This window comes from Podarcis muralis, chromosome 13, assembly GCF_964188315.1.
Source record: "Podarcis muralis chromosome 13, rPodMur119.hap1.1, whole genome shotgun sequence".
Taxonomy (NCBI): Eukaryota; Metazoa; Chordata; class Lepidosauria; order Squamata; family Lacertidae; genus Podarcis; species Podarcis muralis.
In genome coordinates, this window is record NC_135667.1 from 20,565,688 (window position 1) to 20,592,566 (window position 26,879).

Below are 26,879 nucleotides of genomic sequence, written 5' to 3' on the forward strand. Positions count from 1 at the left end.
ACTTTGCTTGGGACGTGAGATGCTATGTCAGGGCAAGAGTCTTGAAAGTTGCAAGAATTCTTAAGAACGTTATCAGTTCCCCTTGGGAAGTGCACATTGACGTCATGGAGAAACAAGCCACCCTGCTTGTCCTTCTGTAATGTCCAGAAGTACTTGCCACCAACTCCACATGGATCATCCTCTCCATCGTGCTATGAGCCACTTACGGGCCTGGTCCACGCATTCCCAGCAGCTGTGGAAGTGAGGCATGGGAACTTTATAATGGAACGGCTGAGATTCAGGGGGCAAATACTGATGGATGTTGCAGCCAGGATAGGGTGGCATGCCACAGCAAGTGGGGGCCTGGGAGGAGTGCTGCAGTACTCAGTGAGAGAGTGAAAGCCTCTCTCCCTCCCCTCATCAGTCCCTAGTGCTGCTCCTGGCAAAACAAATCCAAGCACCTTCCCATGTTAGGTGAGCTTTGATCCTAAGCACAAGCATTTCGTATTCATTTCAAAATGCACAAGGGCTTATGAACCAATCTCATGAAGAAGAAAGGAAGGCATTACCTACAAGAGCAGCCTTCCCCAAGGTGATGCCATCCAGATGTTTTGGGCTACATCTCCCATCAGCCACTGCCAGCATTATTAACCCTTTCTGTCCTGTAAGTCTCTGTAGCGGCATTTCAAGCTTCTAAAATCATTTTTATATTGGTGTGTTATTTCCTTCCAGACTTTATTCTTTTATGAATAAATATTACAGTTGCAGCATTACAATATTTGCACTACTTATATTACAATATTTCAGGAGCAAGTAGACTAATACTGAATCCTTATTGGTCACCACTAAATCGGTGCTAAAGAAAGCAAAGCAATTTTGTGTGTGCGTGCACATGCGCATACATGCGCGCGTGCGCACTCGCGCGCACGCACACACACACACACACACACACACACACAATCATCTCCAGTACAGTTCCCAAGGGTAGCATTGCTAATTGCACAAAATTAGATTTTCTGTGAATACGCATGTAGAATACGTGTTTGCACATGCATGCATACAGACACACTCGCAGATCTGGTAACACAGTCCTGATAACTGAGATCTCTTTTTCGCTAGGCATGCCGGAGACTGAATCTGGGACCTTCTGAGCACAAAGCACAAAGCCTGTGCTATGGGCTCAGAATGTTACATCACCTTAAATATCCAAGGGTGACTCATCAAGCCGTGAGCTATCAAGTCACATGAAGAAAGCATTATCCCCCACCAGCTTGTTGATCCCATTGTCTGTGGCTGTCCTGCATTTGCTGTAGGAAACAGGACTCTAAAAGCTGCAATCCCAGCCATACTTCCTTGGAAGAAAGTCCCTCTGACCTCACCGGAATTACTTCTGAGTAGACATGCATAGGATCAGCAAGCTGGGGAGGAGGATGGAAGAGGAGAACTCGGTGGGAGAAGCCCTGCACACTTGATATACACAGCAATGTATTTGAAGTTCCAAGGTGCATCATCTTTTCCTCTGCCACCGTGAGGATTAGAAACTTGTATATTTTTTTTAAAGGAGCTGTTCTGAGAAATAGGGTGACTGCAAATCCCATGCTGTGGAACCCCACCCCTGCTGCTATGCAAATACACCCCCCCACACTTCTCAACCCTGCTGCGTTCCTGAGTTCAGCACTTGGAACACTGGACAGCTAACATCCGGAGGTCGTGGTGGCTGCAGCTGGAGTTGTGGCCTTTGGAGCCGGTGTAGCTGCTACTGCAGCTGTAGTTGCACCGCATATGGTTTGTTTGGAGACAGCTAAGCCAACTTGGTCATTATCTCGGTCAAAGACTGAGTAAAAGCGCCGGAGGAAAACGTCACCCAGGATCCAGAGTGGTCCGGTGGGCTTAGGAATGTCAAGGCTCATGAAGCCGCTGAGGCAGACAGTCACTCCTCCTTGGGTTATCTGTGAAGATGGGAGGGAAATAGCACAGCTCAATGGGAGGCCGTCACGGGAGGCTTACAGGCTTCTAGAGACTTTAGGCAATGCCACTATAGTCCTTTCCGCTGAGTAATTGTCAGTTTGAATATTTCCCCTTTCCCCCATTTTTCCATCTTAAATTCAATTCCCCACACCTCTGCATTATTTAAAGAAAGATCCTCATGAAAATTCATTAGTATTTAGTGGAAATTTCTCCCTATATTCATAGAATCGTAGAATAGTAAAGTTGGAAGGGACCCTGAGGATCATCTAGTCCAATGCCCTGCAATGTGCAGCTATTCTCATTTTTGCATGGAAATTTCCCCAACACACACATTTTTGCAAGCAATTTAGCTTATTGTAACGCATTTTTTTGAATGTTATTTTCATGAACATGTGCATTTTTATGCTCACTTTCCCCAAATGTGGACATTTCTGTATGTAGTATTTGGATGGAGAATTGCGGATTTCGAAAGGCAGCTGTGTTTGGTCTACATATTGTTTCAAGAAGTGCAAAATAGGGAGTTGTGTATTAAAATGCTAACCAAATTCCTCCCCCACCTATACTCCTGAACAAGGTGTGGGCTCACTCTCACTCAGGAGTTCTGAGGAACATAGGAAGCTGCCTTATACTGAGCCTGACCCATGGGTTCACTTGGCCAGTATTGTCCAGTCGGACTGACTGCCACTGCCTAGGGTCTAAGGCCCCATCTGCATTATACACTTAATGCACCATCATAACACTTTACAGTCATAGAATCATAGAATTGTAAAGTTTGATTGGATCCTAAGGATCATCTTAACCAACCCTCCGCTAAAGCCACCACCATTTCCTCAAAGGTCTTGTGTTGGTCTCTCTTACCTGGAGAACGTAGTCCTTTGGTGTCAGAGCGAAGGGCTTTCCACCAAGATGAAAAGTCACGTTTGGTAGCTCAGGAAGTTTACTGCAATCTATTGCATACTGTGGTGGGGAAAGGGAGAGTGCCATGAGGAAGGGAAGGGGAAGAGATTGGACAGCCATTCTTCTCTCAACACACTTCTTCTATGCTAGGGCATTTACCCCAAACTCCACTCACTCCCACCACCACGTTTTGCCAGAAGTTGAAGGTACTAGACTCCATGGCAGATGAGGAGCTGTCGCTGAAAATGGCATCCTTGGGATTGCATCTTCTCTCCTTAGCCAAATGCACTGTGCTGCATCATCACAGGGCGACCTTCCCTGCCAATGGCAGTCAGTGATGTGGAGCAAAGGAGGGAACCCCACAGTTTGATGCTGTTCCTTGTCAAATCACCTCCCCGCAAACAAACAAGAAAGAACACTCAACAAACACCAGGCATAACCTGACCTCCATGCTAAGCTTTGTGCAAGCAAATCAGGATGAATGATCAAAAAACCAGGTGGTCAGGAAGAGCCCCAGGGTTGGGGAAGGAAGGCAGGTTTTGGCCTCACTGCAAAGCTGGCCTCTTAAGTGCAGGACTTTAATACTGTAATAAGATTTCCAATTCATATGGAAGAAAGCAAAAGAATGTTGGGTATACCATTGGAATAGGAACAAAGTCTGCTTCCCACCTCTGCTGACTCTGGTCACTGAAAATGGTCCTGCATAAACTCACTCCTTCAGGTGCACAACCCTAGCCTGAGTTCTGCTTCTTGGTCACATTAGAGTATGATGGGATATCACACCGACAGATCGACAGCAGAGAGAATAAGCCAATGAAACCAGAACCAAGCAGTGGATTTGTTAATTTGGAAGGCTCTGCGTGGAGGTTTTGTTGTTGTTGTTTCGGATGGGTCATTAAAAGATCCAAGACACGTTGCCTCTTCCTTACCTGTCCTCCCATGATATGTTCAGCCCCAATGGCCTTCTGCAACTCTTTGATTTCATCACTAGACCCTGTGATAAGAGAAGTGCCAGTGTCCACAATGCCTTGGCAACTGTCCTTGCACAACTTCGTTGAATTGTCCTTGTCAAACAGCCTCCACGGCCAACATTTTTCACTCTTGGATTGCTTCTCCACAGTTATCCTACACAGAGGGGAAATGAAAGTGGTTGGCAACCTTTATTCACAGTGTTTTGGAGGCCTGATGAGAGTTGAGAGGACACATCTGTGGCCAGACAACCAGAAGCTAGTGAGCAGGAGGACTCTGACCACCAAACTCATACACACCGCTGAAAGAGCTTGGGATTGGCAGTTTAAGATCTAGTACTCACCAACAGCAGAAGGTGTGGATGAACCTGTGTCTGGGCTGTTCCTCTTTCTTCTTTACACACACAAATTGAATAAATAAACCTCCACACCAAGAAAACTAGCATATCAGGCAGGGAGTGTTGTTAGGGACATGAGCCCTTGGGTTTTGTTTTGTTTTTTTGCACTGAGTACCCTGCATAAAAATTTCATGTGCTGTTTCTCTCTATACTGTTACATTTAAAGACCTTTTAGGTAAAGGTAAAGGGACCCCTGACCATTAATTCCAGTCGTGGCCGACTCTGGGCTTGCAGCGCTCATCTCGCTTTATTGGCCAAGGGAGCCGGCCTACAGCTTCCGGATCATGTGGCCAGCATGACTAAGCTGCTTGTGGCAAACCAGAGCAGCACACAGAAATGCCGTTTACCTTCCTGCCGGAGCAGTACCTATTTATCTACTTGCACTTTGACGTGCTTTAGAACTGCTAGGTTGGCAGGAGCAGGGACCGAGCAACGGGAGCTCACCCCGTCGCAGGGATTCGAACCACCGACCTTCTGATCGGCAAGTCCTAGGCTCTGTGGTTTAACCCACAGCGCCACCCGCATCCCAAAGACCTTTTAACAGGCCTGGAAAATCCTAGGAGCTACTGTAGCTGATCTCACATAGCTATAGTTCCCAGCACTCTTAACAAACTACAGTTCCCAAGGTTCTTCATGACTGTTAAAAGTGGTCTAAGAGTGCTTTAAATGTAGGATATGGATGTGACCTAAGACCTCAACCACCCACTGTTTTAATTTGCCCATCGGCAAAATCTGGGTCATGGGTCTGTGTCCCGAGTCTGTTTTGGACCTAGCAGCGTCCTTGATGTCAGGTTTCCAGCGGTTAACTTTTCCCTGAAGGTGATGCGTGGATTGATTGGAATTTTCCGCTTCCACTCAGCACATCTTTATTTTTATTTATTCATTGAAAACATTTAATTTCCCATATTTCAGCTTTTTTGCCTCCAGGGCAACTTACAATAAAAAAACCCTCCACAACAATAACAGAAATAATATCCAAGAGAACACGCAAAGTACAAAAATAGCAGAAACCTCAGGAAACAGAAGCAGCAAGTAAAGTACTATATATATATCGGAAAGTTTGTTGAAAATGCAGCAGCATTGCCCTCTTGTGGTTAGTGCTGTTCTTGCAAAACAAGCAACCTATTGAATATCTTAAAAAAAACCCCGGGACCATCAGCAATGTTGGTAGCATATGGAACGCCAGTCCCGTGTTACACAAGTACTCAAAACTCATGGTTTATAACTGAGCCTCTGGAAATGGTTTTATACTGGTTGTTAGATTTCAATAATGCATAGCTGATTTCTTGCATTTTTGAAATTTAATTTTATATTTTATTGTAATATTATGCTTTTTTTTTTGCTGCCTTGGGAAGATGTAAATCAGAACAATGGCTTGCAAATTACACACACACACACACACACACACACACACACACACACACAGATGTGGGGTGAACTCTTTTGCTAGATACTCATACTCTACTATGGTGAGAATACCAAATCTTTATATTGCTAGATTTCTAGTCCACCTTCCCGCCAGGTAGCTCAGGCAGTACGGATGATTCCCCTTCACGCACACATGTTACCACTGCAGCAACTCTGCAAGGCAGACTAGGCTGTGAGATAGTGACTGGCTGGTCCAAAGTCATCCAGTGAGCTTCATGACTAAAGTGGGGATTCGAACCCTGGTCACTGAGATCTTAGCCTGACATTCTAATGGCTGCACCATGGTGGCTTTGACCTTGTCAGGGGAAACCAAAAAGGTCATGTACATCCGGTGAAGACATCCCCACCCGCTCTCTGATGTGAACAACACCATGCTAATGCAACTTGAAATGCAGTGGGCGGGGAAATGCCCTCATCGCATCGCAAGTCCCTAATGTGAACATATCCTTAATCAACAAGATGGCTCTGTAAAGTGGTTGTCTGGAAAAGCCAGAATGCGATTCAGGTTTAAGGGCGAGATCCTATATCTGAATTACACCAGCCCAGCATCCTTAAGGCAGCCTTCCCCAATTGGTCCCTGCAAAAAGTTTAGGACTACAACTCCCATCAGCTCCAGCCAGCACTGGCTGATGGGATTTGTAGTCCAGAACATCTGCCAGGCACCAGGTTGGCAAAGGCTGTGTATCTCCACTGGCAGAGATGAAGCCACACCAGCAGAACTCCCCAGATGGTCTGGCGGAAAACTCCACCAGGATAACTGCAACTTGGCATCACTGAGAGGAAAGGACTGCTGTACCCAAGAGTCCAGAGGGTAGAGTGTTTCCTGCATTGGGCTTCACATTTATTCTTTAAACACAAACATTTCTCATAGATGGCAAATAGAGATATGTGGCCTTGCTGAGAACATCTTTTTCAGGTGGGGGCTATTGCAGTCATGCTGAGTAATGGAAATGCAATTATATATTTACTGTTAGGACATTAATTTGGATGGATGCAAGCCTGAATTATCTTATCAAACTCCCAAGCAGCTAAATCTGCCATTTTAGACACTGATGCCACCAAGGAAGGCTGTAAGGTTGAAATATGTTTGACAATTATAACTATTATTCACTGATGACTTGAAGTGCTATTCTCTAGGTCTACACCCAAGTACCATCAGCAAAAGTGTTTTGTTCACTGCATATTCAGGATGTCAATATTTTTTAAAAATTAATGGTTTGTTGTTTGAATTTTTAAACACTGGTTGTTTTAAATAAAGCAGGAGTTGATTTCTGGTTTATTTGTCTTCTGGAATCCATATTGGCGGCAGCAGGCATGGCTTGAGGGGGGGGGCAGTGTGTTTGTGTGGCTACAATCAAAAGTGGGTAGAAAAACCCCCTCAACTCTTGCCTTCGTGCAAGAATTTATATTCTGAGAGGACTTCCAGTTTATATATCTGGAATATATTTTCAAAAAATATTTTGTTTGTTTGTTTAGGAAATGTCTTTGCAGTTCAGCAACTCCAAGAATATCTCTGCCAAAAATAAATAACTCCAAATTCGGATTTGGTATACCATCGTGCTTATTAATTGCCATGTGCCAAAGACTGGAAACCTATATCTGGTGTTAACTATCTAACCTGGGCAACTTTAGAATACGTATACAGCATCTTTGGTGGGTTGGACAATATTAGGATCAAAATATTTGAAAATGCGGGAGACCCTTGAAACAATTAATTTGGTTAGAAAGAAATGGAATATAATGTCTAATAAAAATAAAATTGACCCACTTTCGCATGCTAAATTGACCTTGCGGGGAAACCCAATTATAAAATTGGACCGTTCAATAATGCACAGCAGAGGCTGGTCCATTGGGGCAAGAGTGGCACTTTACCCAGCAACCTCAGTCTGCCCTCACCCAGCCTTCACTTGCCAGTGCAGGGGGTGGCAGCACTGCCTGACCGCTTCTTCCTTCTTAGTCTCAGTATTGCCATGCAACAAAAGACTTTCTCATTCCAGCAAGTGTTCTGAGGTAGCGTTCAGTTCTATGGCGGCTTTTAATTGTTTTGTTTTTATGTGCGCCATCTTGGAAATGTGAATGACTAAGTGGTACATAAATCTATCCCAGAAACAGATCAGGAGATAAATGGCGGCACTCACTTGTCTATCTTGATCTGCCAGTAAGCCTTGCGTGACACTGGGATGTAGTGGAGCTTCCCTTCATAGGCATCGTGGTTGATATCTCCGAAAACCACTTCGCCACCGTTGTTTTCATAGCCGCTGTCAGTGCTAGGAGAAGAATCAGAAGGGTCAAAAAGCACTTCTTCTGAGGAGCAACAATGGGTATGTGTGTGGAGCAGGCAAGCAAGAGGAAAGGATATTTTATTTACTTAACAAAACTTGTGAGCCACCTAACGGGGTGGGGGGGGGCCCTCACACCTCTAAGTAGTTGAATAAACATTGGCATAAATATATAGATTGCCTCTGGGCAACTTAAGTCCACATTCATACCTTTAAAGCACTATGATACCACCTGAGACAGTCATGGCAGGCTTCCCCCAAGGAATTCTGGGAGCTGAGGATTGTTAGGAGACCCCTGTTCCCTTCCTGCAGCTACAGTTCTCAGAGTGGTTCAAAGGGAACACTTGGAATTGCAAACGGTCACTCAATTCCATGACATTCTTTTAATCTTGTTCCTTTGATAAGCTTCACCTGCCGATTTCTGCATGTTGAATTTCTGTTAAAGGGTACAGGAGCAGCTCAGGCCATCCCAGCCCCTGGTCAGTTGGCAACCCTGCCTCATGGATAATGGACTCTGATGAGCAATGGCTGCTCCATGCTCCTCTAACATGTCACATCCATCAGCGGGTGGGGGCTCAAAGGGACAGTTTGAATCTGAACAAACTGTGGCTTGAGCTTTAGTGCTGACTGAGAAAGATTTCTGAGAGGCTCTTGGCTGGCGAAATAGCTGTTTAAGATCTTGATCTGGAGGGTATGGGCAGACACTGCTTTGGGGCTAGGAATGATTGACCATGGCCTCCAGGTAGAGTGGCGTGATTGTTCATCACCTACTGAACCTGTATAGCTGTAAATACGGTACATAGGAAGCTGCCATACTGAGTCAGAGCAATGGCTAAACATGCTCAGTATTGTCTCTAGTAACCGGGAGCAGCTACCCAAAGTTTCAGACAAGAGCTCTGCCTGGAAATGCTAGCAATTGAACTTGGGACCTTTTGAGCTCTACAATTGTTCAACAGCAAGGACACTGCCAAAACAATGTTATTTTCCAGTACTCTGTCACTAAAAAGAAGCAGACCCAGTAAAGCTGTCATGTTACATGAAACACCAGAGTGATGGAACCACCTGCCATTAGATGAGGAACAACCGAGAATGCACAGAAAATATCCGCATCATCCCACACATGTACCTATAACGTGTGACGGTATCCACCCAGAATATATACATGGCAGGACGTACTGAACTCCACCTGGCAATCAACATTCTCTTTAATTGTATTGTATACACAGAGGCATTTCAGAATCCTAAACCAGTCTTTGTGAGTCACTGAAAAGAAGAGTGTTATGCCAACTGGAAAACTGACAGCCCAGATTCCTGCATAAAAAGATGTCACCCAGAGCTACCCTGCTGCAACAAGATGACTCATCGGCTCAAAGTACCTCTTAATAGCTTACTTAGGCCAGAGGTTGCCAACCTTTTCGGGCCAGTGGATGCATTTGGAATTCTGATAATTCAGTGCCAGTCACAAAATGGATGCCATGGGGTGTGTCAAGTAAGACAAAATGGTGGCCACATTTAGAAGAGCAAAAAGGAGCAGGCATGTTCCCCACCCCCCATCGATGTGGAAAAGGCACCAACATTGGACACCACTGTGCTTGCTAAGAGAAGCTCTTTGTTCTTCTCTTCTATTGAGAATAAGGTAAAGGTAAAGGTACCCCTGCCCGTACGGGCCAGTCTTGACAGACTCTGGGGTTGTGCGCCCATCTCACTCAAGAGGCCGGGGGCCAGCGCTGTCCGAAGACACTTCCGGGTCACGTGGCCAGCGTGACAAAGCTGCATCTGGCGAGCCAGCGCAGCACACGGAACGCCGTTTACCTTCCCGCTGGTAAGCGGTCCCTATTTATCTACTTGCACCCAGGGGTGCTTTCGAACTGCTAGGTTGGCAGGCGCTGGGACCGAGCAGCGGGAGCGCACCCCGCCGCGGGGATTCGAACCGCCGACCTTTCGATCGGCAAGCCCTAGGCGCTGAGGCTTTTACCCACAGCGCCACCCGCGTCCCATTGAGAATGGAGTGTGCCTAATTCTAACATCCAATGACATGTGAGCATATTTTTGAGGGCATGTTCAGTGTAGGAAAGATTGAGTCAATGCAAACAGCAGCTGAGAAGGAAAAGCAAATAGTTTCTCATGCATTGTAAATTTTTGCCCTTGCAGATGGTTTGGAAACTTCAGTTGGTCCAGAATAGGGCAGCAAGATTAATTGGGACTCGATGGTATGATCCTATTATGCCAGAGCTTCGTTAACAGCTACATTAGTCATGCCAATTAATTCCAACGAGTCTACTCTGATTGTGGCTAACATTGGATGCATCTCTAAAGGGATGCATTGGGACTTGGGAAGGGTAAGACTGAGATTAGAGAAAGAAAGGAGGAGGTAACATGAAGGATTCCTACTTGCAGAGGTGGAAGGAGAATACGTTCTTCTTAAGCAGCTTATTCTTCATCATGTTATCAAAGGGTGGGGTGATATTGTTGACTGAGATGCTGGGATACCCCAGCCCCATGATGCCATCAAACTTTGCAGCTACAAAAACCAAACCTGGCAGATCTGTAGCCTCGGCAAATGTCTGGTTCTGAATGCTCAAGTTGCCAATCTGAGGAGAGAGAAGGTAAGCATCATGTCTTCTGCTCCATCGACCAGATACTCACATATCTCTGAATTAGAAAAACCTGATACCCACTACAACGCTCAGGACCAAGGCTTTAGCATCCTCTTGCTGCATCTTTAAGCCTGGAGCTCTGTCCCTGAATCCCTGTGTGGTGTCACCTGTCTTTCTTCCTTCAGATCCAGTGCTTACTTTCTAGTAGAAGAGAAACTGGGATTCGGCTGTAGCTGGGTTGAGATGTAACAGAAGACAGTAGTTCCCCACTATGTGAATGAATCATGGCAAGCTATTGGGTTGTGTGCTCCCCCTCCTTCTCTTTCATGAACCAGAGGAAGAGATCAGAAATTATAATCTGGTAAACTATAGTGAAGGTAAGCCAGGATCAAACTGCAGTTTCAGATATTGGCATGTTCCGAAACATAGTTTAAGCAAACCACAGTTCCTCTCTCCAAATGCAGAAGAAACTATCTTGAAATATGCTCTGCTCTTAGGATTTGCTTAGGCAATATTGCAAAGTGCTACATTCATGTAATGATGCCGTATATATATATATATATATAAATTGCCATGATGAATGTCTGAATAATTTTAATTAAGGCTCATAGCCACTGCAAGATTTTTAGTTGATTAATCATGTAGCTTTGTAATCCATCAATATAATTTAAATAAGTTTGCCTATTTTGAAAACATCTCTCAAAGTGCCTTCTGGAGGATGTTGGAGTAGTAAGCCTTAGACAATTTACAGTTTAACAAACAGAAGCTGTCAGAGGTTACACTGGAAGGAAAGCCTATCTCACTTTTCTCATGCCTTCCAAAGGTAAACACAAACACTTCAGACCCATCCTCAGTAATGAATCAGCTAAAGCCCATTGGTCATGAGCAGCCCTCAGCGGGGCTGGCTTGGATGCCCAAGATGTCCTGCGCATAATAATAATAATAATAATAATAATAATAATAATAATAATAATTTATTTCTACCCTGCCTATCTGGCTGGGTTTCCCCAGCCACTCTGGGCGGCTTTCAACAGAACATTAAAAACAGAACAAAACTTCAAACATTAAAAACTTCCCTAAACAGGGCTGCCTTCAGAAAGCCATGGCTTGGTGGTACAGCATCTGCATTGCATGCAGCTTTGATCCCTGGCATCTCCAGGTAGGCCTGAGATTATCTGAGATTAGCCCTAGAGAGCCACTATCAGTCAGCATAGATAATAATGAGCTAGGTGGGCCAGTGGTGTGACCAGGCGTGCCAACTCTTTAGGGCCGGGGAGTCTTTGTCCTCCTCAGTATCTGTTGGCAAGGGGCCAGGCCCCCCTCAGTGTTGAGGGGGTGGAGGAAGCCGAGTTCAGTGCTGAGCGCAGCACAGGCTTCTCCTGAGCACGAGAGAGGAGGAGCCACTGGCCACTGAAGCCAGGCTGCGCTTGGCTCCACACTTCGTCTCCCCCTGACGATGTGACGTCATGCGTGCAGAGTGCATCACACACACATGACGTCCCATATGTGCAACACGTGTTGGGCGCCCTCAACCTTGGGCGCAAGGTTGTGCCTCTGGGTCTGACTCAGCATAAGGCAGCTTCCCAAGTTCCCTTGCATTTACAGTGACGCATGTTTAGTAGGTAGTGAAGGGGCCTGGCAGCTGGCCACTCCACCCGGTAGGCCACAGACAACCAGTTCTTAAGCCTTTGTTTACATATATGTGCAGCAAAGTCAAAATGCCTTCAGCCTCACTCAGAGATTTAGGGTGCAATCCCTGTACCAGAATTATGGAAAGCTGAAGGGCTACAGGATTTGGTGGAAGACCAGTTATGCCCGTGGTACTCAAGAGGCATTGCTGGCACACAAAAATGCATTTGCCACACAGAAGGTACACAGAGGCCTAAGCCATGGTGAGCTTTTCAAGAATGCTATGAAAACCTAGTTGGTTGTGTCAGCCTCACAGTTATTCAGGGGTAAAGGATAAAGGCTGTGTGGGTTTTTGTGGGTTTTTTAAAATGTCATTCACAATACTCAAAAGGCAAAAATAGATGCAGTGATTTACTGGGATCAGGGACCAGAATACAGACACTGTCCCTGGCAAACAACAACAACAACGCAACAGCTGGAACCTTCATATATGTATATAACATTTTAAAACATTAGTCTCTTCATCACTTTCACAACCAAAGGGCCATGGTCTCCACCATTTAATAAAAAGGAGTGCAAATTTCCCAGGCACAACTCCCTCTCTCTCTTAGAAGCTATCACAGAGGTGCGTGAATTTGTGGGCCGGTGCTGGTGATTTGGTGTGAAGGAAAAGACATCCTGCATGCTTGGGTGCTTTCCCCCATCCTCCATCCCCTCCCCATGATAACTTCCAGGGCTGACCTGGCACTGAAGTCACGTTCTGAAGGTAAATCATACAGAAATCTTCCCTCCCCCATTGATTAAGCTTATCCTGCCTCTTGGAGAAGAACCCAGGCATCTGAGCCCCCCATACTCACCCTCAGAACATCCTCGCTCAAGAATCCTTTGAGACTCCCGCTTCCATAGTGAATGGCAAATTTGGCTTTGTTGGCCTTGTGAGTCAAGGAGAAAAAGCCCCGGTAGTGACTGTGTACCCCTGAGGAGAGAGAAAGCAGCTGTCTGTGTGGTGGCAGGATAGGGGTTGGTTTCAACTCTGGCGCTTCTAGCTCCCAGGAACATTTTATTAAAAATATTGTTGTTATTAACATCCTCCTCCTCCTCATCATCAAAGCTTATGGTTTCCTTAGCAGCAGCTACCTTACAGGTGACACTGTCCTGTTACCATTCAACAATTGCATGATCTTTTCTTGAGATCAAGAAGAGTATAAAGGCCTTCCTCCCTAAGGCTGCACAGCAAGGATGGGGAATCTCAGGTCAAGTGAGGCCAGCTAGCGATACTGGTGTGGCCTGTCAGTCTGTTATTCCCCAAGCCCCCACCTGACATCATCTGGTGTCAGGTGTGAGGTAAGCAAAGCCAGGGTTGCAAAGGAACGACAGGGAGCCTTAGAGTTATGCTGCTCTGGTGGTTCATCTGCAAGTGGGGCTGGGCACCTTTTAAAGTGGGCACCAAATGCCAAGCCTCATCGGAATCACTTCCACCCAGGAGCCGAATTCAACCTGCAGCTACCAAGGTTCCTGCTGAAAGCCCAAAGGCAAGCCCTGCTTTTGGCAGGAATCTTTGGCTTGAATTTGAGCTGGGGCTTACAAGGGGCGAGCCAGTGCAGCAGAAGTTTGAATTCAACCCAGGAGTGCCAAGGAAGATTAGTGCACTCCTGATTCTTTCTTCGAAGCAGAATCGCTTGACATGGTTTGATGTCAGGTGACTGGCAGCTGGCCGGCCCAGCCCTCTGGCCAAAAATAGCCAGTGGAGGGTGGGCCAGTGGCCACATCCACTTCCTCACTCCTGCTCTAGAACACTGGTAACGGGAACACTTTGAGGAGAGGGTGAAGCGTGGTCTAGCACCCACTTCACCCATAACCCTTATGATGGCCTACCAGCAAGTTCTCTTGTCTCAGGTGGAACCAGCTTCTCAAGTCATCCACAACAGGGGGCTGGTTGGCATCTCTTAGGAGGCTAGATTTGGCCCCGGAACCTCATTACTATCCCTGACCCTTGTATTTTTCTGTTTATTTATTTAGGGAACCGTCATTTGGTGCAAGACACTCAGGACAGTGTTTATTCCGGGCTGCTTCCAGGGTACTTCTTTCAATTTCCCATTGTTCCAGTCTTAAATTCGGTTCTATACATTTCTGCAGCCATTTGAAATGTTTAGAAAAACAAAACATCCACATGAAAATAATTCAGCATTTTAGTGCAAAGGTCTCCTAAATAACCACCTATTTGTACGTGGTGTTGATTCATGTGCACATTTCTGTAAGCATTTTTCCAAATATAACGCACCTGAATATGTTGTGTGTGTGTATACACACACATTTCCCCCATCATATGTTTTTTTGTAAACACTGTTTGGTGGGAGATTTACATCACAACATTTGGAGAAATGGAAATTTTGAAAGGATGGCTCTGTTTCAGTTCTCATATTGTTTCAGAAAGGGCAGATTTGACCGATTTGGCTTCAAATGCGAACTGAATCAGATTTCTCCCCCATCCCTCTTCCAGACTGGTGCCCTGAGCATGAATAAGCCATTACTCTTTTCCTGGAAGCGACAAGGAGAATTGTAACTGACTTTCCACACTACCACAGGTACAGTATCGTTTTCTGTCTGTTTATGCTGCTATGCTACATCCCCACCACTAGTGGGCATTGTGACAGAGCAGCTGTGCATGAATAAAGAGAAGATTCAATTCGCCTGAATGGTTTCAAACTATATAAATAGGTACTTACCGGTATATCAATGATTAATTTAGCGCTGAAAGCTCATTTATGTAAGTGTGATTGTGCATTGCTACCCAAGAAATATATATATTTTTAAAAGTTTGTTTTTGATCTGAAGTGCATATGGGAAGTGTTTAATTAGAAGGAAAATGTGTGTAATGACAGCTTTTCATTGTTTTAAAATTAACGTTATAGTGTTACAGCACTGTAAAACTCTTCTGTTTGAGCAATATTTTCCCAATATTTGATATTTTTATGAAACGGATTGGAAGTGGGTAATTGGCAGGGGGGAGACATCTTGGCAAGACAACAACATGTTTTCTTTTGATAAAAATAGCATTGTAGTAGCTGCATTCACACATCACAGTGAACCTTGATTGCAAAGATGCACCCTCTTTGCTCCTTTGCTAGCAGAAGGGATAGCAAAACAAACCATAAATCCTAGTTTGAACAGAAAACAAAGCCAAGCATCAATGGTTTGCCACTGTTGCTCGTGTTACAGGAGGAGCAAAACAGGAGCCATCTCTGCATTCATAGGAAATCATGAACTATGGTTAGGAATAATTAACTATGGTTGGTGCTTGGGAACTGCAGCACAAGGGGCTGTATGGTTCATTGCACTGATTCTCATAAAATAAAAAACTAGTAATAGTAATCCATAGAAACAACTAGAGTACAGTGGTACCTTGGTTCTTGAACGGCTTAGTTGATGAACAAATCAGCTCCCGAACGCCGAAAACCCAGAAGTAAGTGTTCTGGTTTTCGAACGTTTTTCAGAAGCCAAACATCTGACACAGCTTCTGCTTGAGTGCAGGAAGCTCCTGCAGCCAATCGGAAGCTACGCCTCGGTTTTCAAATGGTTTCGGGAGTCAAATGGTTTCTGGAATGGATTAAGTTCGAGAACCAAGGTTCCACTGTAGTGCTTAGATCCACTGCTACCACCTCATTCCCCAAAAATGGGCCTTGTGGAACTCTCTCCCCAGGGAGGCCTGCCTGGTGCCATCTTTATCTATTTTTAGGTGCCACCTCATTTGTAACCAGGGTTTTAGCTCTTAGTTTGAAGGGTTTCAGACAATTGTGGCCTTTACAGTAGGGTGGGATCTGTAAGACCTGTCTTTTATATAGAATCATAGAGTTGGAAGGGACCACGAGGGTCTCCTAGCCCCTCTATGCAATGCAGGAATTTTTTGCCCGACGTAGGGCTTGAAGCTATGAGCCTGAGATTTAAGAGTCTCATGCTCTACCGACTGAGCTACAAAGCAACAAGAATGTTGTATAGTTGTGTTTTCAGGTTTTTATCAGCTGTTTGTTATACTTGGTTTTAGTGTTTTGTTGCTCTTGTGGGTTTGCTTGGGGTCACTTTTGTGAGGAAAGCCAATAAGAATAAAAAATAAACTTACAGCATGCCAGGTGAAACAGGCAACATTTGGAGGAGGGCACCCACAAATTGGACGAACCAGTATCGAAGACAACATTGAAGCACTGTTCTGGGGTTCCAATGCAGACCTGTCCATAGTATTGTGCCTAGAGGAGAATGGGGAAGGAAGGGGTCAACACAGAATTCCCCAAATGGCCTCCCATTTCCCAGGGCTGGTGCCAGGTTTGACAGGGGGCTGTACAAGGTGCCATCAGTCCTAGTTTCTGTCCATACCCTAGGGAAGGTGAGTAGGCACTACTGGGGGTTGTTCCACTAGGGCAAATGGGACATTGCCCCCCCCCACAAGCTCAGCCTACCCCCACCATTTGGGGGGGGGTCAGGGGGCACGGCCCATCAGCTTCCTCCCCCTCAGAAATCAGCAGAGAGGAGAATAAAACTAGAATTAATTGGTGCCCCACCATTTGGGGGGGGGGGTCAGGGGGCACGGCCCATCAGCTTCCTCCCCCTCAGAAATCAGCAGAGAGGAGAATAAAACTAGAATTAATTGGTGCCTAGAATTAATTGCCTGCCTGCCTCTGCCTCCTGTTGGGCTCCCTGCCTTCTGCCCTTCCTGTCCCAATGGGCACCATCTGCCACTCATGGGCACTTACATCCATGTAGTTGTGCAGGCGTTGGCGGGCGACAGAACCTTCTTCCGAGGGTGACCCAGACCTGACTCTTCCTCGTCTTAACAAGTCAGCGATGGGGAGGCCTGAGCGGCCAAACCGGCTTCGGACTGAAGGGAACTTCTGCAATGGGATCCTGCCAAGGAGAGGAAAATAAGCAGAGGAGAGTTATCAGGAGGAATGCATTATTAGGACCAGCCCTTTTGTTAGACCAGGGGTAGGCAACCTAAGGCCCGTGGGCCGGATGCGGCCTAATCGCCTTCTCAATCTGGCCCGCGGGCAGTCCGGGAACCAACGTGTTTTTACAGGAGTAGAATGTGTCCTTTTATTTTAAATGCATCTCTGGGTTATTTGTGGGGCCTGCCTGGTGTTTTTACATGAGTAGAATGTGTGCTTTTATTTCAAATGCATCTCTGGGTTATTTGTGGGGCATAGGAATTCGTTTATCCCCCCCCAAAAAAAAAATAGTCCGGCCCACCACAAGGTCTGAGGGAATGTTCATTTCCACCCCAAAATATAGTCCAGCCCACCACATGGTCTGAGGCATGGTGGACCGGCCCACAGCTGAAAAAGGTTGCTGACCCCTGTGTTAGACAGTGAAGTGGCTGCCTCAGGCAGCAGGTTTTAGGTGCCAAGAAAGGGAAACCAAGTGTTTTGTTTACTACTATTATTTAAATATTGTATTGGTACTGCCAGGGCCCTCAGATTCGTGCTTGTGGGATTATCAGGTGCCAGAATAACCCTACATTTCAAGCACTGTTATGGCTTCCAGAGAAGAATCCTGGAAACAGTTAGCGGTGTTGACCCTCCCAGACCTAGAATGCCCAGTACCCTTAACAAACTACAGTTCCCAAGGTTCTCCATGACTTCATGATGTAAGAGTGGATTAAATGGATGGTGTGGATGTGACCTCAGTTACACAAACTGAAGGCTTCATTGCAGTGAAGTACAGGAGCTAAGTGCTCAAATTACAGGGGGAGAGGGACCTTTCCCCCCTTACTGTTTTGTCTCAGACCCTAATTATTGTTTTTAGATGACTATGGGGGCTAAAATCTGAAGGAGTTAGTTGAGGAGGGAGGCTTATAGATTTAATTATGGAACCATTTTCCTGCATAATGTTCCAGTATGCACTTGAATCACTTTTGCAAAATACCAACCACCTGGAGGCATCTGAGATTTGCACAAGTAAAGTGGATTAAAGCGCTCCATTGCCCTAGTGCAACAAATCCATTTTGGTTTTGGTTTAGGAAAGTGATGTGAACATGTATTGAAACACGTAGAAAGGACAAATGAATAATGGGAAGACATATAAAAACCCTGCTAGCAAATCAAGATGAATGCAGGATGAATATTCAATGTTGTGTAATTGCCTGGTGAAATCAGAACTACTCAAGCAAGTTTTGACATGGGATGCTTCCAGATTGTTGCTATGTTCTGGTGGGATTCAGTCACATACTGGCAAATTCTGAATGCCCAGTTATAGTTGATTGGGAGGTCTTGCACAACAAACTTGCTCCCCCAAAATATCAAACTTTTTGCCATAATGAAAGTGACAGGGGAAATTACAGTCAAATATAACTAGCAGTCATAGGGCTAGTTAATGCATGAAGGGGTTAAGACCACAGAATTGCCAGATTCAGCTGCTAGGTCATCCCCCTCACATGGTAAAAGAGCAAATAATGTGAACTCTCTGAGATAGGATGTGCCTGAGCTTGCTCGCTACAAGCTCAGACCGCATGCTTACAGCTATTTCACTATATTTTGTACCCCAAGATTCCTGCCTGTGTTCACTTGCTGCTGCATGGATAGATGCATGATTCTGACCTTTGGAATTTTGTAGGTAAAGCATTTTAAAACTTACTAAAGTGTGTGGTCTGATCAATTCTAAGTGGGGTAGAAATGTGGAAGCTCTGGTAGTGGACTTAACGGGATATTAAAAGGTTTAACACTGTAAATCCCCACACTACACTATTGCTTCCTTTTGTGCCTTTTTAAACACTGCCGGGGGCTTTCTCTTGCTGGAGAGTATGTTTAGCCCTGAGCTTTGGATCTGGGGATCTGGCCAAGTATTTCATGAATTACCCTACACTGGTGATCTATAACTATTCCCCCCCCCCGCCCCGCCCCCACAGGAAAAGTGTGGGATAACAATTGCTTTGATGCAGTGTCATCTAACTGCACCATAAACAAATGGTAATGAATCATCATTAATCAGCCAATGTCATCTGGATGACATTGAGCATTCATCCTGATTTGATAACATCAAATCAGGATGAATGCTCAATAAACAGGTGGCCTGGAAATGCCCCATGTCTAACCACCATGTAATCTTTGTGCTGGCAAATCTGGATGAATGCTGAATATAAATGCTGAATGTAAAGGTCACTGGGAGGAGCTGAGGCTGATGGGAATTTTAGTCCAGCAACATTTGGAGAGCCACACAGGTCTGTCTGTCCTCCCCGCCCCCCATTTCCTGTGGTAGGTAGTTGGTGGTGAAGAAGCGCTTGGCCAAACAAACAAAAAACCATAGCTGTCAACTTTTCCCTTTTCTTGCGAGGAATCCTATTCGTAATAAGGGAATTTCCCTTTAAAAAGGGAAACGTTGACAGCTATGACAAAAACAGACTTCAGACACTAGCTATGGGGCCCAGGTCTAGGATGCCTGGGTTATTTGGGAAAGGAATGGAATTAATTATTTGGGAAAGGAGGGGGGTGTTCGCAATTTTTGTGCAAACTTGTGTCATGGGCCTGTGCTCTAAGTCCTTTAAGAACATACAACAGCCCTGTTGGACTCCAGCTACCATCAGCCCCAGCCAGCATGGGCAAGGAGGGCTGCCCATACCACACATCTCAAGCACTCTTACACTATTTTACAGCTTCCTCCAAATAATTCTGGGAAGTGTAGTTTGTTAAGGGTGTAGAGAGTGGTTAGGAGACCCCCTCGCAGAGCTACGACTCCCAACACCCTTAACAGTTTCCGATATTATTGGGGGGAGGGGGAGCCATGACTGTTCAAGTGGCGTAAGAATGCTTTAAGTGAACGATGTGGCATATGGCCTGGTCCAGCAACACTGGGAGGGTCACAAGTTCTGCATTCCTGCATTTAAGAATGGCCCTGGGTTATTTTAGAAGGGAGAGGGTGTCTATGGGGTGACAGCAGTACTGAGCCAGAAACTGGTAGGGCACGTAAAATGGCCCCCTTTTTTTCCTAGCCACACTAGTGCAAATAAAAATAAAATAATAATAATAATAATAATAATAATAATAATAATAATAATAATAATAATAAACCCCTGCTCTTCCAAAAGCATGCAGAGCAAAATGTAGTACTGTAGAATCCTATTTCTGTGACTGGCAGAAGTTGGCGAAAATTTTGCTGGCTCATTATCAACCTCAATAAAGTTCTATTTTACACACACACACACACACACACACACACACACACACACACACTGTATATATGTCTGTCTTCAAAAAAACCAGAAGACAAATAAAGAGGTGCCAGATCTCTGCATTCAGGACAGGGCAGGTAAGAGTCATACAGAGCATAACGCCCACCAAGTTCTTCCGGGATAATCCCATTTTCTTGCCAGGGAAAACTCCCCACCCACTGGGTTCCAGGCAGTCATCTGAGCCCTATGCAAAAGAGGGAGCTGATCCCTGCCATGTGGTTATGGAAGAGGCAAGGAAGAACATCTTCTCCAGGGGCTGCCTCCTGCCAGCTCCGATTCCAACCCCAGGTGAAGGGCTGGCCTCACCACCCCAGCGCACATGTCCTGCCCTGCCTGTTGATGAGCAGCGCAGCATATCTGTAATTATCTCCCTTGCCCATCCCTCCTACCTACAGCTGGGTGATGGCCAAGTATCGGTGTCATAATTACAGGGGCCTTCTTAACGAGGGCTGCTCTCAGGTGTTTTGTTTTGCTCTTTGGCTAATGTATTCCTTCATGGGCTGGGAGGCGGAAGGATGTTGGCTCAGCAGAACGGAGCTCTGAGCTCTGAGGCCGAGCACCTTGCGCAGACAGGAAGTGCGTGTTAGGTAAAGGTTTGGTGTGACATCATGTGACTCCTACTGGCAAACTGATAACCTGAAACTCCCCACTCAGAAAACAATGTGCTTGTGCCTCGGTTTTGGTAAGAGGGGTGCCAACTTTTCTGTTTGTAGTATAACCCGCCTCTGTTGCTCCTGCGCCTTTGACAGCATGGTGCAGTGGTTAGAGTGCTGGACTTAGGACCACCTGCATGACCAGGGTTCTTATTCCCAGTCAGCCATGAAGCTCCCGGGGTCACCTTAGTCTTGGTCAGCCTAACCCACCTTGCAAGGTTGTTGTGAGGACAAAATGGGTGGGGCAGAGCAGAATGATGCGTGTCACCTTGAGCTCCTTGAAGGAAAGGTGGGATTTAAAATTTCAGTTTGACAGGCAGACGCTAGCAAGCAATAACATTTACCTCTGTACCCAGAAAAAGCTTCAGTGGCTGGTTTCCACACATCAACCTACTGTTAAAGGCAGAGGAGCATGCCACTTGGCAACCCTACTCAGACTGGCAACACTAGGGGATCCTCCAGTGACCTATTTATTTGGCATGCTCCCTGGTTTGTTTGCACAATGCTTATGAGGGGGTTTAAGACTGCCTCCTGTTTTTATTGAGCATTCATTCTAATTTGTTTACAGGGCGGTTATATGGCAATCAGCATTCATTCTGCAGAGCCTTTAATCTACTTCTTATGTGCCTGAATCCCTCCAGCAAAATACCGGCAGTCTGGAGGCACCCTTAGAAAACCAACATCATGGGAAGTCCTGCACTAATCCAGTCCTCTCCTGGACTGGACCCTCCACTATCCCTGAGGTCTTGCTAGGAGAGTGACCCATTTTCTTGGCTCAGCATCTATATTTTTAAAGCAGCTGTCCGACAGACACAAGTTCAAAAGGCAAAGTTTTCCCAGGTATGGAGCTGGAGCATGTGGAAAGCTTCTCCTGTTGAATTTTTGCCTGTAATTCAGCACAGCAGTCTTCAGGAGGGAAAAAATGGTGTGGGAACCTTGTTTTCAGCATAACTTTGCCTGCCGCTATCATTTAATCCAAACCTTTATTCCTGAGAATCCTGGAGTTCTAAGCCTGGCTCTTAATGTTGCTGCTGCATTTCACAAGGTCTTCCTTCTTTCACAAAACAACCTGCCTTCTTTCTCCCTCATCACCTCTCAGGGGCCCATCGGCCTCTGCTTCAATCCGCTGGTTTGCAATCCCAAGCGATTTCTGATCTTCCATTCTAACCACTAGTCCCTTCTCCCTTCCCAGTCTGTAGTGGAAAACCATAGTGAGTTGCTCTTCTCTTACACAAGAACATAGGATTCTGACTGATATTAAGCCAGGCCATTGGTCCATCTAGCTGGATACTGACTGGCAGAGGCTCTCTAGGCTGGGGACTAGGGATGCCAACTTGAATAAAATATTTGGGATGTGTGTGCCAGATAAACCCTGCCTCCGATCCTAGCAACAGAGGTACCTAGTGCTGGTGAAGGTTTATTCCCCTACCCCACTTTTTATCCCCCAAACAGCTGTGTGCGGGTGACTGTTGATTGGTCCTTGGCTACTCTGAATTATTAAAGCCAAAAGGGGACTTGAACCCAACTCTTCCAAAACCCCAAATTTCTATGCACCTTGTTGCCTCCTCCCCCTCCCTCCTGCCTAAAATCAGTGAGGGTTGGCTGCAAAATTGTGCATTTGCCTGCTTGGGCATATTTTTTTAGGACCCACCTTATTTCTGCAACAGTAATTTGTCTTAAATTGCTTTTAAATATTGTTTTGATTGTTGTAACCTGCCCTGGGACCTTGGGGTAAAGGGCGAATTAACAATAGCAGCAGCCTATGCTGGCTGTTTAGCTGTGATAATCAACATTCATTCATTCATTCATTCAACAACAGCAACAACAATGGGTGTGGAGCTTTACCCTCCAAGTCATCTGAATTAGGTGCTCCTAGTTTAATTTTAAAAAATGATAAGCAACTGGGAACTGCTTCCTCACTTGTTGTAACAGAACTCCATAAACCTGCCCAGTTGGCACTCTCTCTCTCTCCACTCCAATCGCAAGGAACAATGTCAGAGGTTTTGCCCAATCCCAGCTCTCTTGCCATCGAACTTTTTATAAGTTTGTTTACAGGGCTTCAAAGTCCAAACATGGAAAAGAAGGAAAGGTAGCAATGCCCATCAACTCTGGTATCAAATATTTTATTGTGGGGGCTGAAGGGACCTAAGCCTCCAGGAGTTGGTGCCTATGCTGAGGACATTCCCAGACCTAACTGGAGGTGCCAGGAATTGAACCCGGAACATCCCCATGCAAGAAGAAGAAGAGCTGTAGCTCTGTGGTACAGCACCTGCTTTGCATGCAGAAGGTCCCAGGTTCAATTCCTGGCATCTCCGGGCCATCCTGGGAGAGGTGCTCTGAAATTCCGGAGAGGGGCTGCCAGGCAGTGAACACAATACTGAGCCGGGTGGACCAATGGTCTGACCCAGGGTTCGTCCACACTTCCACTAGTGCTGTGCCTAGAAAGTGCAGGTCTGAGCAGCTTTCCTCCTGCCCTACTCCTTTCCAAGGGGGAGCCCACTCTTTAGTGATAGATCAGAACAAATGGCAATCCGGGGGAAACCCAAATTGCCATTTGCTCCGATTGCACCCTAAAGATTCCCCTGGGGGGAAGCAGTGGGAAAAGAATAAGTGCGGATAAGCCCTCAGTATACCACAGCTCCCTATGTTCTACTAAAACTGAGCTGTCTTTTTGCCTTCCACTAGACTGTACGCCTCTTTCAGGAAACTCAAGCTACCCATTCCACCAGCTGATGCTTCAAATTAAGCTGTGTTGTCCCGTCATCTCCTGGAGGTCTAGCATCCCTGACCCACTCAAAACTGTCGCTCCACATAGGAATCCTAGCTACTGGAATACCCCACTAACCTCTCCCACCATGGAGCTTAAGAAACATCTTGCTTTCTCTCACCTCATCAGCCCTTGAGCCCCAACCGCCAGCAGCAGCAGCATGACACAGAACCGGCCTCCCATCTTCAGCTGGTCCTTTTGCAACCTCCAGCAGTGTTTCCTTCTGTCTTGGAGGCACCCGGTTTACTTGTCTCAGGGGTGGACTAGATGTATATCTGGACCGGCTGGGTAGCAGCACGGTGAGTGCCTCGCCCATTGGTCTCAGGAATGCTAGCTGTAGATCCTGATTGGTTAAGAAGGCAGTTATTTCCTGCAATTATTGGGGTTCGTGGTTCCAATAGGTTCATCCTGCAATTATTCCATGCACTCATGGAGACAAATTGTTCTGACTGGCTAAGAGCACCTGGGATGAGGGTTTCACCTGAAGGAGGAGGAATGTTGGATTTCTAGGGTTCAGAATCTGATTCGCTGTGTGGGAGAAGTCACCTCCTGGGTAGTTTGTGGGCTTCTGTTGATGATTGGCTGGCATCCCCAGTGGTTCAGCTCTTCATAAGGTAGAGCAACAAAATAGCCCCCAAAGTCATCAAACAGGCAGGGCAGTTGTGGGCATCTTCCTTGTGGTTCTCATTAATTACATACCCCATCATTTGGTCTCAGTGGGGCAGAGCTTGGAAATTCCCCTTTCCCCCCTTGGTCATGGATTTGGAAAACCCTTTTTAAAAACACACATCAGCCCCAACATTCCCCTCTGATTTGCCTCAGACTGAGGAGAAGCAGCCAAAAGGTGTCCAAGGGTGTTCGGGGGAAAGCACCTGAGCTCAGGCTGAAGTGTCACGACCTGCCCTTAAGGACAAACCGGAAATTATGGTGTGATTCATAAGAGCAGTCCTGAAAAAGCAGAATTGATCAGGTTGGAATGAAAGGATTGCAGAATCCGAGACCTGGGAGAAGAAGTAGTGGAAGAGGATTGGAAGAAATTTAAGGACTATTTACAAAAACACTGTAAACTGTATGAGTGTTAGGAAGGATGCAAGATTGAAAATAACATGGCACCAGCAAACTAGCTGAAAGGAATATGAGAATAGGTGAGACTAGAGAAGAAGATAAATTTTGGAGTAATGTTATGTCTAAATTAAGTATTTAAGTTTTTATAAAAGTATTCAAAATTAGAGACAGAATATTGGAAGAATATAAAATAAGAATCGAAACAAGGTGATTATTTTCTGTTTAAAATTTTATAAACTAAGAACGCAGGAACGAGGGATGTGAGGAAGTGCAAAAAGTGAAGAAAATATGGTTATGTTCTTTGTAAGGTAAAGGTAAAGGTAAAGGTACCCCTGCCCGTACGGGCCAGTCTTGACAGACTCTGGGGTTGGTGCGCCCATCTCACTCTATAGGCCGGGGGCCAGCGCTGTCCGGAGACACTTCCGGGTCACGTGGCCAGCGTGACATCACTGCTCTGGCGAGCCAGAGCCGCACACGGAAACGCCGTTTACCTTCCCGCTAGAAAGCGGTCCCTATTTATCTACTTGCACGCGGGGGTGCTTTCGAACTGCTAGGTTGGCAGGCGCTGGGACCGAGCAACGGGAGCGCACCCCGCCGCGGGGATTCGAACCGCCGACCTTTCGATCGGCAAGCCCTAGGCGCTGAGGCTTTTACCCACAGCGCCACCCGCGTCCCTTTGTATTATATGTTAACTTTTTCTTTTTTATGTCTTTCTTTGTTTACTGTATTTTGGTGATGGGTTTATATGTGCTGGGTGATTATAATGTCTAAAATTTCTAATAAATATTTTATTAAAAAAAAAAATGGAATGAAAGGATTGCAGTGCAGACCTTACCTGCCAACTTAATGGAGCAGCGCTGTGACAGCTGCACTTGCTGCCATAGCACTGCTTTGCTAAGCAGGCCAGAACCAGGACTGCCTCAGAAGTAATGGCTTTTTCATTGGATGAACAGGCAACTGTCTGAATCTTTTTTAAAAAAATCTCCACAGGCCAGAAGAGGTTCTAGCCACATGGCAACCTTCCTCTGCCAATGTCTCTGAAACCTCACCTGAATGGCCACCCTCGCCCTTCCCCATGTCTTCTCCCTCTAAACCAGAGCTTTCCAAACTTTTCATGTTGGTGACACACTTTTTAGACATGCATCATTTTGTGACACAGTAATTCGGCTTTACTAGCAAACCGGAGGGTAAACTAATTCCTTTCCAGCCCCGGGAGAAGCGCAGGGTGTTCGCACGACACACCTACACACTACAGACGACACACTAATGTGTCACGACACACAATTTGGAAAGCTCTGCTCTGAACCATTTATAAAACTCAGCACTGTGGCCTCAGACAACAAAGTCCATCCATGAATTTACTGAGTCATGCTTGGGGTGTGACAGCGGCAGATCTTCTGGTGGCAGAGCTTAGGGTGCCATTAAAGCGCAACACACTGTCAATTATTTAGTTTATCACTGTTTTTACCTTTGGAATTTTCTACCTCAGGTGCCAAATCGGGTCATGCCATCTCTGCCCGAGCAACTTATTGTCTCTCAGCTTTCATTTCCCTTGTATGTAAAATGGGAATAATAGCGCTCTCTCTCTCTCTCTCTCTCTCTCTCTCTCTCTCTCTCTCTCACACACACACACACACACACACACACACAGCTGTGTTCATGAGTTAGGAAATGTTTTCCCTCAGGTTTTATTTTGTACCAAAGCTCACCATCACTGAGTCCCAAGGGTGTGTTTTCATGTTGGATCATGGAAATAACAATGCCTCTAAGCATGTGCAGAAAGACATTTGCTATGTAACATTTTTATCAATAGTAATGAAAGCCTGCTCCCATGAGCCCTGTGGAACTTTGAGGTAGGCTTTATTAGCTCTGGCATCACATTAAGCCCTGGTTATCTCCCCTTGAAGCACTGAAATAAGCCTGGCAATAAAACCAAATCGATAATGAAGATAGTGTTGTCTTTTAGCCACAAGAGACAGCAGTTCTGCGGCTCATTTGAGGATGGATTTCACCAAGCAGCGTCATTCTCCCGAAAAGTC

At 45.8% G+C, this 26,879-nt stretch overlaps 1 protein-coding gene and 1 long non-coding RNA gene across 3 annotated transcripts in view; one reads left to right on the forward strand and one right to left on the reverse strand.

The window, feature by feature from the left end:
• LOC144325089 (uncharacterized) overlaps nucleotides 1-26,879 on the forward strand; it is a 129,639-nt gene that overhangs the window by 77,633 nt on the left and 25,127 nt on the right. Inside the window, exon 3 of one of the 2 annotated variants that reach the window (XR_013390382.1) lies at nucleotides 14,644-14,855. The exons of the other annotated variant lie outside the window; for it this stretch is intronic. This is a non-coding gene — a long non-coding RNA (uncharacterized LOC144325089). Of the gene's footprint in view, nucleotides 1-14,643; nucleotides 14,856-26,879 lie in introns of those variants that run through there. 2 annotated transcript variants of the gene reach the window in all.
• On the reverse strand, nucleotides 929-24,105 carry LOC114581579 (cathepsin D-like). Its single transcript, XM_028701867.2, has 9 exons — nucleotides 23,897-24,105; nucleotides 16,889-17,039; nucleotides 16,261-16,384; nucleotides 13,001-13,119; nucleotides 10,309-10,508; nucleotides 7,777-7,905; nucleotides 3,774-3,969; nucleotides 2,806-2,904; nucleotides 929-1,928 (listed from the first exon to the last, which is right to left on the reverse strand). Exons 1-9 carry the CDS (start codon nucleotides 23,956-23,958, stop codon nucleotides 1,674-1,676), a joined length of 1,335 nt encoding a protein of 444 aa, XP_028557700.1. The 5' UTR covers nucleotides 23,959-24,105; the 3' UTR covers nucleotides 929-1,673.

Excerpts from the sequence above, each read along its gene's own strand:
- LOC114581579 (XM_028701867.2), bottom strand. The coding sequence starts at position 23,958 with ATGGGAGGCCGGTTCTGTGTCATGCTGCTGCTGCTGGCGGTTGGGGCT. Across the intron at positions 16,385-16,888 it reads GCCTGCACAACTACATGGAT|GCACAATACTATGGACAGGT; the intron begins GTAAGTGCCCAT and ends ATTCTCCTCTAG. Across the intron at positions 2,905-3,773 it reads AACATATCATGGGAGGACAG|TATGCAATAGATTGCAGTAA; the intron begins GTAAGGAAGAGG and ends TCCCCACCACAG.